The sequence below is a fragment of the Callorhinchus milii genome, unplaced genomic scaffold (assembly GCF_018977255.1).
Source record: "Callorhinchus milii isolate IMCB2004 unplaced genomic scaffold, IMCB_Cmil_1.0 Scaffold9, whole genome shotgun sequence".
NCBI classification, from domain to species: domain Eukaryota; kingdom Metazoa; phylum Chordata; class Chondrichthyes; order Chimaeriformes; family Callorhinchidae; genus Callorhinchus; species Callorhinchus milii.
This window is the reverse complement of record NW_024704750.1, coordinates 11,795,467-11,809,091: the sequence shown is the minus strand read 5'-3', so window position 1 is coordinate 11,809,091 and position 13,625 is coordinate 11,795,467. Positions and strand designations below refer to the sequence as shown.

Below are 13,625 nucleotides of genomic sequence, written 5' to 3'. Positions count from 1 at the left end.
AATTGACGTGAATGGCTTGAGCTTTCTCCAGAGAATCTGTATCTGTTGTTGTGGAGCAACAGAGCTTTGAGGGTTTAGATTAATGCTCTAATGTTATATTATCTCTGTTACACACCAGTGAAAAATTAAAACTGCAGAAATTAATAACTGGGATGTTGTTTTCAATTTGGGGTGCATTGCTATACGTTGTGAGATTTTGTTGTAATTTGGCTCTCAAAATATAAAGTCTTGAAACTGGGGATTCAGCAGCCAGATTTCCCACACCATCTTATACCATCTTGGGAACTCGGGATACTCCAATAAATAATCATTTTAGCAGGTTGCACCTATTGGAATGAGCATCAACCTGGGTAACTCTCCTGCTCTCACATCATTCGAGATGTCTCAAAGTGCTCGACAGTATTTTACTGTGAAGTGTATTGACTGAATTTGTAGGCAAATGCAGCAGTTAATTTGAGCATAGTAATGTCCCACCATCAGCCATGAATTGAGTGACCAATTATATTTTTTTATCAATGCTATGCAATGAGTAGAATAAGACTCAGTTGCTATGTGAAATGATCCATAATTATTACATTACTTAATGTCTCCAGTGGCAGCCAAGAGATAGAATTATCTCCACTAGTCAGTTATATATAGTTAGCATTCCACACTGCTCCTACTTGCGAATAGAAGAAAAAAAGGGTTTCTCCGGGAGCACTTTTGTAAAACATTTTTAGTCCAAGAAGAAGAAATTAGTCTTCTGATGTGCGAATGTGATGAGATTCAACCTCCAACTGTTGCCTCCCCAGGTGAGTGCAATAAGGAAGGTTTTAAATTTGAAAGGGTCTGACGTGCAACAGTTTGAAGATTATGAGTATGACACGTGGTAGATGGTAGCCCTTTCAAACTGGTATCTCTCAAAACAAAAGTGATAATGTAAAGCTTGTTTTGCTACTTAGCAGCCTGTTGCTGCATCATAGACTCTGAATACATGCATACCTACTCTTAGCTTTGGGTTCCAATAAACTCTTGCTGTATCCTCCCATGATAGAGAATATTAGTCCAATCCTAGTCATAGAATTCCACCTAGTCTTATTCACGACCCTGAACTAGAAGGAAAACAAGTCTAGAAGGCAAAAGTTCCAATGCTTGAATGATGTAAGAATTGCATTAATGTTGTAATTTCAGAAAAAAAACAATAAGTAACTGAAAAAGAGCAGAATTTAATGACGACTCAATAATGTTCAGAAATTAGTGTCATGCTGTGAGCTCCCACACAGCCACAATCAGTTAAAGGCGTTGCAGTACTTGTGTTAAAAAATACATTTACAAATGTGTTAAATGGTATAATTAATTCCTGTGAACTGCAGCCAAATCTTTCCACAAATACCCACGATGCAGAGTTTTTATTCTGAGAATACTGTGAACTTATTTATTTGTTCTGAACCTGTGGCCTCTTATCCTCCGGCCCTGGCATATATGAAAGCAAGCAAGAAGTTACTAGCTCACTGTAGCACTTTGTGGCAGGAGACCCAGTTTTGGCCACTGCTTCTCAGGCAGGAATGTTGCTTGTCTGACCTGGGCCACCTTTGAGACAGGCTGGGCAGAGGAAGTGTGATTTACCCAGAGAGCAAGAGAAAATTCCTGGTTGGCAGGAGCATGGAGAGCAGGTGAATGAAATGTGATACAGAGAACAGAACTTGTAATTTTTCCTAAATAATTTTTTTTTTGATATTAGCTTTACTAGGGGTAGGGGTGGCCATTTATTCCCTGTGCCCATCACCTTTGTACTGAATAGAAATCCTCCTGTACTTTCTATTTCCTACTTCTTATTTTGGTGTTTTTATTTTGAAGGTATGACTTCTTTTTGAATTTTTTTTACACACACACATCAGGGAGACTGAATTGCATCCAAATGAAGCAAATGAATTAACTGCACACTCTTAAGCCTTGAAGAGATTAAATTTGCTTGATTTACCACAAGGAAGCTGATTCCACAAATGAAAATGGTAAATTATGATTCCATCTTATTGCCTTTAATGATTTTTAATGATGTATTTGAATAAAATAATTTGAATACACTTAGTAAATATACATATTGCCCAAAGTAGTTTGTGGCTTATCATAGTTTTCTGTGCGCTACATACTGAATGGAGCCCACAATCTATATCAACATCATTTAAGGTACTTTGCCTGACTTGGCATATTTTGTATTGTACATCCAGTCCAACACATTTTTTGTGTTTACTTGCATTTTGCATGGTTATAAATGATCCGTCTTAGCACAATTTGTGATCCTATCAACAATAAGTGGCTTTAAAGTCTGTGGTTACTGTGCCACTGATCCTCTATGAAACAGTCAATGACGAGCTAAAGTATTTTCAGTTGTTGCTATGCAATCTAGATAATGGGGAGAGAAGCACACTTGAAGTTAGAAAAACAAAATGCACCTGCCTAAATGTTCAGATGTTATCTATGATTTATTGACTGGGTTATGACCTCAACAGTTTTGTGGACATCGATTTAACAAGGAATTGCTGTTAAGACAACCTGGATCCCAGTTTCCTGCTGGAACAACTGCAACCAGCAGTCAGTCAGCAATCATTTAGAATTATAGAAATTACTGCCCAGGAAAAGGCCATTTGTGAAGAAACCGTATCTTGCAGATAGCAGGGGACCTCAGCAAATCATTAACATATTAGCAACAGGGAATCAGAGGAATTCTTTGCCTTTGGAATCCCCAGATATACTGGAATTCCCAGGTGTACTGGAATCCCTTGACTGCACCCATGTACTGCTTTTTGTAAGGGCTATTTATCTATGAGTTGGATAATGTCTGCACGTTTATTTGAACATATGTTATTTTTCGCTCACTGGTTGCCAGTTCTGCACACTTTCTTTCGTTCCTCTTGAATGCACCTTCAAGTACTGAAGTGAGTCTTTCTCCATCAGGAGCTTTCGCTTCCTTCTTCCTCCAGCAAGTTTTGTCTTTGGCTGTATCCACCAGCCTTGAGACTGCATATTTATAACTCCATGTGGCTAATTTGAATCCATTATAATGTCATTTGCAGTCCATTTAAATCTCAAGCACTACTGAGGAATCGAAAAATGTCTAGACTCAAATTGTGCTGATCTGGGGAATAGAATTCCAAAAACATGTCATGACATAGATAGAATATGTGTTGATGCAAAAATATGCATTGTACTTAACACGTGTGCAATGATGTGGTAAAAATTAACAGAATTTAGCATGTCCCTTTTTCCCAGTGCCAGGAATGTTACAAAGCTTTTCATTTCTAAAAAGTCTCAGACAAAGCAACAGGCAAATAGAATCTTTTAAATCCATAAATCACTACACTTCATTCTAAACCATCTACTTTCCAGTAAATCCTTGAAGAACTTTGTGCTATTTTAACAGTGTGATAGGTTGCTGTTCAAATGCAAGAATTATTATGTTATGAATTGTTAAATGAGGCACTAATTAAAAAGCCTTTTTTGATGTTTCTTTTAAGAACTATAGAAAAACAGTTTCAAAGATAAGATTGAAATCAACAATTTGTCAAATTCTGAATGTTCTAAATTGCGACTTGAACAGAATAAATCTAGGGCCAGATGGAATTTTATTCCAAAGGTGTGTAAAAATAGAACCAAAGAGATTTCAGCACAGGGATATTCAGTCAATTGACCCTGTGCTGTTTTCAAGATCTTATATTTCTGCACTTTCCTGGTATCCTCCTCCACCGCCTCTCCTCTCACTTCAACCTTCATGGTTCTGATCTTCACACCATCTCCACTTCATCTCCACAAACGGCTTCTCCTCTAGCCCCCACACCGTCTCGTGCGGAGTTCCTCAGGGCTCGAGGCGTTCTGTAGCTCAGCGTTCAGAGCGCTCGCCTCGCAAGCGAAAGACCTGGGTTTGATTCCCGGCAGGGCAAAACCTTGGGCAAGTTTCCCTACTTCACACGCCTGATAATAATCCCTCAAAAAAAAACAATAATAAATTGGTCACTTCAATCCATGACTATTTGTGGGAAACTGCTCTGTTCAATTGGCTGCCGCATTTCGCCCACAAATATACAGTCAATTCACTTTACAGTATATTCTGTGAAGCGCTTTGAGATGTCTAGAAGACGTCAAAAGCGCTATGTCAAATGCAAGATTTATTATTATTATTTATTATTATACTTAGTAACAATAATAACTGTATTTCATAAAGCACTTTATCATGTTTCAACGTCTCAAAGTGCCTCACAGTCATCAGTTTAGTGAAGTAACTTTATTTGTAAACCACTTTTACAAAATCGATACTCGGTAAGTATTTGGAAAACATTTCAGAAGTGATTGTATACCTGTAACATACTGATGTGGTTTGTGTGGGGGGAAGGGAAGAGTACACAGAGAAGGAAAAAAAACGTAGCCTAGCCGAATTTTCTCGATATAGAAAGCATTCCATCCCCTACACCAGGAGCCTTTCCAGTTGATAACATTGTCATCTCCAACAAATGTCCTAGAAACGGATTGTGCTCTGAAAATTCTCTGAAAGGGGCCCCCTCAAAAACCACCCAGGGTTTCCGGCTCAAAAGTTTAATCAGTTAATCATCTGCCTTCCATCAAGCAATTTCCGAACAACAGACTGCCACCCACAAGGTAGGAAACCTTCAAATCTGTTCAGAGCAAAACAAGGCAATTCTACAACCTCAATAAAGCACCCCGGGGATATTTAGTGAGCAGTAATGGACAGGAAGATATCACTGATATTTAATTTATAATTTTTGCAAGAGACACATTTGAGATATATTTGATTAACTACGTGTGGTGGTCCACAGTTCAAATTGATGCAAAGGGCTTCCAAGCTGCCCGCAGCACAGAAAAAGCTTTGGTCAAAGTGACAAACCACATTTTGTCCATCTGCGACAGGGCTCCCTCTCCCTCCTCGTCCTCCTTGACCTTTCTGCCACTTTCAGTACCATTAGTTCAGATCCTACCTTTCACTCCGTCTCCACTTCATCTCCACAAATGGCTTCTCCTCTAGTCCCTGTACCATCTCGTGCAGAATCCCTCAGGGCTTTGTCCTTCGTCCCTCCTTTTCAATATCTACATGCTCCCTCTTAGTGACATCATCCGCAGACATGGGGTCAATATCCACATGTGTGGGGATGACACCCAACTCTATATCTTTGCCTCCACTCTCGACTCCAGAACCACATCAAGTTCTGGATGAGAGCTAACTTTCTACAGTTGAATGTCAACTGAGGCCCTCCTCGTTGGCTCCCGTCAGTGCCTTCAAACCTCAGGCACTGACAGCATCACCATCCAAGGATGCACTCTCCACCTTACTAAGTCAATCCGTTAAACGGAGTTTAACCCTCAAACTATCCTTTCTACCCCACATCCGGGCCACCACCTGGTCTGTCTTCCCCAAATCTGAAACATCGCCCGGCTCCACCACTGTCTCACACCGCAGGCCGCTGAGACCCTCATACACGCATTCATAACATCCAGACTCGACTATGCAAGCTCCCTGCTGGTCGGCCTCCCCGACTCCTCCCTCCATAGGCTGCAGATCAACCAGGACTCTGCAGCCTGTGTCTTCTCCTGGAACAGGCTCTGCGGCCCTATCACCCCCATCCTCGCCTGACCCCTCTGGCTTCCCATCACACAGAGGATACAGTTCAAGATTCTGGTCCTCACCTTGAAAGCCCTCCATGGGCTTGCTCCCCGCTACCTCTGTGACTTCCTAACCCCCTACCAACCTGCCCCCTCTATCCGTTCAGTGGGTTCCGGCCTGCTTCATGTCCCCTACCTCGATCACCCCACCATTAGCGGGTGGGCCTTCAGCCATTCTGCCCCCACCCTCTGGAACTCCATCCCACAGTTCCTCCACCTCGCCCCCTCCCTTGCCTTCTTCAAGACCCGTCTCAAGACTCCTCTTCGACCATGCCTTCGGTCAACCTCCTTCCCCTGCCCTCCACCCTCCCCGATCCTGACCCTCAGCTCGGGTCCAAAACATTGATTGTCCAGCGCCTTGTGACATCCTCCCAATGTGAAAGGTGCTATACAAATCTAATATTGTTGTTGTTGTTTTATAGTCAGGCAAATGGTCAGTAAACAGATAATGAAAAGGATCTTTTCTTCGACAAATCCATCAAACTTTTGAAAAATGAACCCATTTTTTCCTCTAAATGAATTAACGTCACGCTGTACATTCTGAATGATCATGTGGTGCACTCTGCCGGTATTGTATGTCACACTTGGAGAAATCCTTAACTCTAAGGATCGAGGTGTGTCGTTCAATTCTTCTTTCTTAAAATAGTTGCTGCAATGTGTTAGGTAAATTGAATGTATACCTAGTGAATAGTTATTGTTGCATTGTGTGCATTGTGCTTAAATACACCTGCATGGAATAGCTCTATTCACTTTGGAACAATGTAACAGTGCAAACATTTAGTGATTTCAAAAAAGAATGCAGTTTTTATCAAAGCATTCTTAGTATCCTAGTATGATTTCTGCATTGAACATAAGTAGCTTTGTTCTATTTCCAGATTTACCCGCTCACCGAACTGGTGTAAAATTATCAGCAGCATTACTCCCTGCTGCTGCACGATGTTGCCAAAGTTCAGTCAGATCATAGATTTACCAGGGACTACCAACACAGAACTCACACAGGAAGCCTTTAGTAGATTCAAGTGAACTTTGACTGGCAGCATCCCAGAATGGAGAATAATGCTGCTGATTTTATACCAGGGGTGAGTAAATTGATCAGAGACAAATTGCTCTGCCAAGTGTAACCAGCCAAATCGCATAATATTTAGCAAGCTGACAGCATCAATCTACAGTTAGGCGATACCTCACTGTGCATTTAAATGGACACTATCAATGTTTTGAGGAAGCAGCTCCTCTCCTTCCTCCAGCAGGCTGTATGGTGTTAGGACCTGAAGTGTAAGCATAAGGCTTTTTGGGCTGGGTGATGCTCTGGCCTACTGTTCCAACCACTCAGATTTACTCAAAGTTCTCTGTAGCATCTGGCTACAGATGCTACAGCTTTTCCCACCCCTTACTGCAGGTTTACTGGACCTGATACATTTCAGTAACTGATGTTCTCGTTCACTTGAGGATTCACTATTCTCTTGCAAATCAATGCTCCCCTCAGTCATTGAGGTGGTATATTTGACTCATTTCAAATAATCTTTACGTTGGTGTCCAAACTTACCACTGACAGATGTTCCACATTTGAATAGACCTGCATTGCATAATGGCTTGAGATTCCTTTACAAGCACAAATATTACTTTTACAACTTCTTAAAACTCCTCAATCCTAATGGAATTAATCATTAAATCACAAAATTGTAAACAACAGAACTTTGAATATTACAATCTTGCATTTGCTGTATTTTACTATATTTTATATTACTGTTTTTTTTGCTATTGTGTCATGACTCACTCCTTTGTTTCCGGGCTATCAGTAACAAGATTAGATTCTCCCTGGCAGTCTGAGTTCGATCTGAACATGTTGACAAAATCTTTTCACTCAAATTAGCAAGCAGGACTCTCCAACGTGATTAGCTTGCAGAACCGAAAACAACAGTCAGCTTCAGAAATTACAGGCAGTGTATTCCACAAATAATCGCATTTAATTTAGCTGCTGTACACCCTTGCAAACGAATAAACATTTTCCATACATTATTTGGTTATTTAGGACATTACTAATCGATAGCATTGTGATTTCTTTTTATATATTTATGGAAATGATGAAACCTTTTTGGAGGACTAAATAGATTCAGTCTCTCTCTCCGTCCTTTCTCCCTCCCTCTTTCCCCACATTCACACAAAAATTGAAGGCTTTGTTAAATCAGACATGCATTGTGAGGATGCACTTGGGTCAAGCAAACGCCATAAAATGCCTCCTATATTATTTGTTTTTACCAATGACACACGACAGACTCGCTTGTGTGTGTTTGTTCTGTCAAATAAAAAAAGGTAGCATTCAATCAGGAAAGCGCCTTAGGTCCTGCTGTCATGACAACTGCACTGTAACAGTGATCTGCTGTCATGGTGACCTTGATGCTCTGCTCAGTCTTTCTGCATATTGTAACTGGCTCACGTCACAAGTATAAATTAAAAGTTATGTTATGTACAAAGAGGAGGAGCTTTATATTAAAATATGAAAAAAACCTCAAACCCCCCACCCCGATTAATAGGAAATTTGTCTTGACAGCCGGGAACAAGAAATTATATTTTCTGTTTAACCAACGATCGCTTTATACAGGATTGAGGCAATGGTTCAGTTCATTATTGTCATGTTCAGTACAGCTCAGCTCTTGAGTTCTACTTTAGCTGCACGAAGTTTGGCATTAGTGAGTTTCCATCACTATAACTGAGTTAGAAGCCAAACGCTTGTCACCTTATTTGAAGTAAACTGTTGAGGTTAAAAATGGCTCAGGCTAGTTGAGAGAATGAAAAGAGCTAATCTTCTGGAGCAAGTCATTTGCAAGCTGTCAGATTAATTTCAGAATATTTTAATGCTGTATTCCTTCACGTTTTATTTCAATTTCAAAAATCTTTGCAAAATGGGGTTTGAAATTCTGTTAATTGCAATATTCTTGTGTGACATTCACTGTAATAAGCAGGCTCAATCAACCAACCATTGGGTGTAGATCGCAATACCAGCTGCAGTCAGCAGTGAACATCCTTTCTACATATTGGGAGACTGTAGCATGTATCCAAACTCCACTGTTACAATACAGACATAATCTGGCCGTATTCACTTGATTTTAACATGTTACATTACTTTGTAATTTTGAATGTGGTCATTTAGCTTGGGTGTGGACATTGTCCGATTTTAGTGTAAATACTTCTATGTGTTATGCACGCATTTCTTACAGAACCATCAGAATACACACACAATCCTGAGCCACTCAATATTCAAATTCTGATCCAACATGGGATTTCCCCAAATTCAGTCTGCAACTGATTCCGTCTATTCACAATCTATATATTGTATGCACAAAGTGCTTTCTTTCCTTATTTCAGTTTGTAAAACATTGCCATCTGCACATCGCATTGCTCTGACTTGAAAGGCAAGTGGGCCTTGAGCAACAAGGAGGAATGAATACATGACAATTGGGGTTACAGCAGAAATAATCTGTCCGTACTCACTTGATTTTAACATGTTGCATTTCTGTTGTAATTTTGAGTGTGGTAATTTAGCTTGGAGAAATACAGTGTAATTCAGAAAAGTACAATTCATTTTAAAATATTCCAGAGTGTTTTAAGCATTTTTGGTATTGGTGTAGATTACTTTGTTCAATTTCAGTAAATGAGGACATGAGAGTTGTACATTGCTAAATAAAGTCCATGTGGAATTTTGTACATTAACCCACATCTTTTGAATAACCAACAAGCCTCAGCCTGGTTTCATATCAGCAGTTATTGGAGCTTGGTGCTGGTAATTGTAGTTTTGGTCACTACTACTGCTACTCAGCAGTCTGGGCTATTCAGAGGTTGAATTGTGCAACTTGGTGTAACATATTGCACTGTATATTGCTTATGTGGAACAATGAAAATGGGCTGGAACAGCATCATTAAACTACCAAGTAATATGAATAATCCTTGCATTTGGTTATGGTGCCTTATCAATCATTGATGCATCTCAAAATGCTTTAAAAGATTTTACTGAAGTGTAGTGACTGTATTTGTAGGGAATGCAGCCCCTAATTGGGCACACTATTACTCCAAAAATAACCGTGAAATGACAGGTCCTTTTTAAATCTGGAAGATGGGACAAAGGGAGAAACTCCATTCCCATTTTAAATTGTGCCATGGGATTTTTCATGTCCATCTACCAAATACGTTTCACCCAAAAATATACAGTCAATTCACTTTACAGTCTATTCTGTGAAGCGCTTTGAGATGTCGAGAAGATGTGAAAAGCGCTATATCAAATGCAAGGATTATTATTATATTATAAATAGACAATAACAGGAGATTCTGTCAGACAGTAAATAAGAGGTGAATTCCTCCCAGTATCAGGGCAAGTTAAGTAGTGATTTTGTAGTACAACCATTCCAAGTTACTTTCACTAAGTCCCACAGAGCAAACTCCAGGATAATTATAATCCTATAATAATAATAATCCTTGCATTTGATATAGCGCTTTTCACGTCGGGAGGACGTCCCAAAGCGCTTCACAGAACACACTGTAAAGTGAATTGACTGTATATTTGTGGGCGAACGCGGCAGCCAATTGCGCACAGCAATGTCCCACAAACAGTCGAAGAATTGAAAATGACCAATTTATTATTGTTTTTGGTTTTGGAGGGATTATTATTAGGCGTGTGGAGTCAGGAAACTTGCCCAAGGTTTCGCCCTGCCGGGAATTGAACTCAGGTCTCTCGCTTGCAAAGCGAGTGCTCTAACCACTGAGCTACAGGACTCCAGCCACTGAGCTATAGGATAAGAGCCAGAGGCAGCAGCACCAAGTGGTCAGTGAATCGAAACAGTATAAAAAAGTGGTGTGCTTACCGCTGTGAGTCTGCTCATCCCCTTAACTCAAAAGATTCATGCTGGTTTGTAGATTTAAGCATGTAGTTTTGGGTGAAATAGACTAAATAAGCTAGAGTGCTGGAGACTAGGAGCACCAATGGACATGTTCCAAGAACAAAGATATGCCTGTCTGTCCAGATGGTAACAGTGATCTGAGGTGAGCAGACTGATATAAAAGATTCTTCATGGAATAAAAACATCATAACAACACTATCAGATTATCTGCAACAACAGAGGAATATGCCTCAGGCTTGTGAAGGACAAGTTTAGTCATTTTATCAGGTTGTTGTGCATTGATTTATTTTTTGTTTATTTGTGTATTGCTCATTATTCTCATTAATGGCTCAATCTCCTTTCATTTTCAGTTCCCTGAATGTGGTTTCTATGGGATGTATGACAAAATTCTCTTATTCCGCCACGACCCTGCTTCGGAAAACATCTTACAACTTGTGAAGTCGGCCACTGAAATCCAAGAGGGAGACCTGATTGAAGTTGTTCTGTCAGGTATTACATAACATAACTGCATGCATTCTTTCTTAACGGTGTAAGCACGATGCATACAGTTTGATATGTTTGGATATATCTGGCAATGCACCAGATGTAAACCTTTGGTAAATTTAATGGTAAAGCATAAAGGCTATGTATCAGTCTGGCTCAGTGGTAGCACATTTGCTTCTGAGTCAGAAGGTTGTGCAAGAGAAACAGACGAGATTCCCATCTTCACCATTTTTATTCACATTTACGACAGAGCCTTCCCTCACTTTAAAGATAATTTCATGTGCCAAGCTTCAAATAGTACTAGAGCTTCAGAGAATCTCCTCTGTTGTAGCAGATGTTACTATGTCACTCACAACTCTGACTCTGCCTACAGGGGCGGGTCTTTTGTGTTTCTGTGCCTTTCCAGGGTTATCACAATGGCATGGAAAGAGGAAGCCAGAGTTATTTCAGTTGTTCCATATTGGCCCAAGTTCTCAAATCTCTTTTCCTTCCTGGAGACGTGTTTCCACACACTTTACAGTACAGATTTATTCTCCAAATAAGGCAAATTTTAATATTCTTGTCCAACTAGCCTTTAACTAAGCACATAGTTATTCAGCCAAAGCAGCTGGTTGAGTGTTGCAGGAGGCTCAGATTCAGCAGACTCTTACAGCAAATGAAAGACGTTTACGATCTGATGTTGTCTACATGGCAATAATAAGCCACCAGATATACTGAATATCCTAACACTAAGTTCTAACACTGGCTCTTTTGGATTTTGTGCCTTGGCCCAGGCCTTTCTCCTACTAGTGAAAATCTGCTCTGGAGAATTGAGCACATCCCAAATAACAGCATGGTTATTGGTGCTTTGGCACTGCACTCAATTATGTTACCACAACCTCACATAAGCGCAGGAGAAACTGCAGTGTTTATAAATGGGGGGGGGGGGGGGGTATGGTCTGTGGTGTCAGGATTGTGCTAGGGCCCATATTGTCTGGACAGTACCTCAAGCAGTGTCCTAGCTCCAGTACTAATTCAATAAAAGACTGAAATTTACACCAATGCAGTGCATAGATGGTCTGTATCATGGCTAACAACCTGTGATGCCTTGCAGGCAGGAAACGCTGCAGTGACAACATATGGTATATGTATACATAGAGCTTACTCATGACAGGGATCATTACTCTTGCAACAAATTGAAAATTTGTAGGTGGTAAATTTTTCAGAACATGCAAGAATACAGAAATATCTAGATATGTGCAGAAGAGACACTGAAGCATATAAACATATGCTTCAGAAAAGGAATCTGAGAATATCTTGACTTTTTCAGCATTGTTATCAGGAAACTCGAGTATGTGTTGCACTCAGCAATGGAAAGGCAGATACCATAAGGAAATGTGCTGGCTTGCATCTCACTTTTTAATGTGCTTAGCCAATGAGCTGTAAATATAATGGAAATTCATTCCCAATTACTTTCAGGCAATGAATGCAAATATGAAAACTATTGAAGTTTTAAGATCTACCGCAACACTTTTGAAATTAAATGTCTTTTCTGCAACAAACTAACTGTACGGATAAAGGTGATGGCAGCTTCAGTAGCAATTATAATAAGACAGCAGAACATTTCTAAATCAGATGTGGTCCAAATCAATTGCACTTCATAGAACTGACACATCCTCTCTGGTTACCCTCTTCCTATAGTGAAAGAAGACATGTTTGGGGTTGTGTCAACTAACTTGAACAATCTGTTATTTGTGGATGTTGTTAATCAAATATTTGGGCACATTAAGTGACTTTTAAAATGGTACTAGTTCCTGCATAAATGTGCAGTGGTTTGCAATATCCACATACTTGATGTGACACTGAGTGAACCACATATCACTTTGATTGCTTTTTTCTGCCAGTATATCTGTCAGTCGTCCAACTGATAAAGTGAAGTCCAAACATTCAGTCGCATTCTCTATAGGAAAGAAAAAGGACAACAAGAGGGAAGTGGGTACACCTGGAGTACTTTGCTTTTGTTGCCACTCAGTCCTGTTTGTTGCTCGGCAGGGCTCCTGTGCTCTTGAGATTTTAGATCATAAGTGGGGGGGGGGCATGGGATAATAATAGTAATCCTTTCATTTGATATAGTGCCTTATCATGTCTTCGAGATGTCTTAAAGCGGTTCACAGAATTTATTGTAAACTGAATTGACTGCATATTTTGTGGGATGATTTAAAAAACTACCTTCTTGGTGAAGTCTCACTTTGTGTTAAATTCATTTGTTGAAGTGCCAACAAGTTGAATCCGGATGCCTGTTAAAAGGGTTACCCACAAGAAATCTACTTTTGCTGTGCTGCACGAAGCTCCTGTTCAGTCCACACTAAATACTTCATCGCGTCATGATCTCAGATACCAATAAAAGTCATAATTTGTTCAAAGAACTCTTCAAAGAAACAAAAAAAATAAATGGTGACCTTTGTAAACAGAGCTGGAACCTTATTCTGTGCCTGTATCTGGGTTCCAAGATTCTGAGATTGATTGGTCCCCAATAATTTGCCATTCCACACTTCAAAATATTGTAAATGTTTATTTTGAGCAAGTGGTCTCATGTTCTTGAAAATAATCAGTCTGTACCTTACT

At 39.9% G+C, this 13,625-nt stretch overlaps 1 protein-coding gene across 1 annotated transcript in view; it reads left to right on the top strand.

The window, feature by feature from the left end:
* prkd1 (protein kinase D1) overlaps window positions 1-13,625 on the top strand; it is an 84,683-nt gene that overhangs the window by 25,190 nt on the left and 45,868 nt on the right. Inside the window, exon 2 of the mRNA XM_007893409.2 lies at window positions 10,889-11,027. Within this exon, the coding sequence (XP_007891600.1) occupies window positions 10,889-11,027 (139 nt within the window). The remainder of the gene's footprint in view (window positions 1-10,888; window positions 11,028-13,625) is intronic.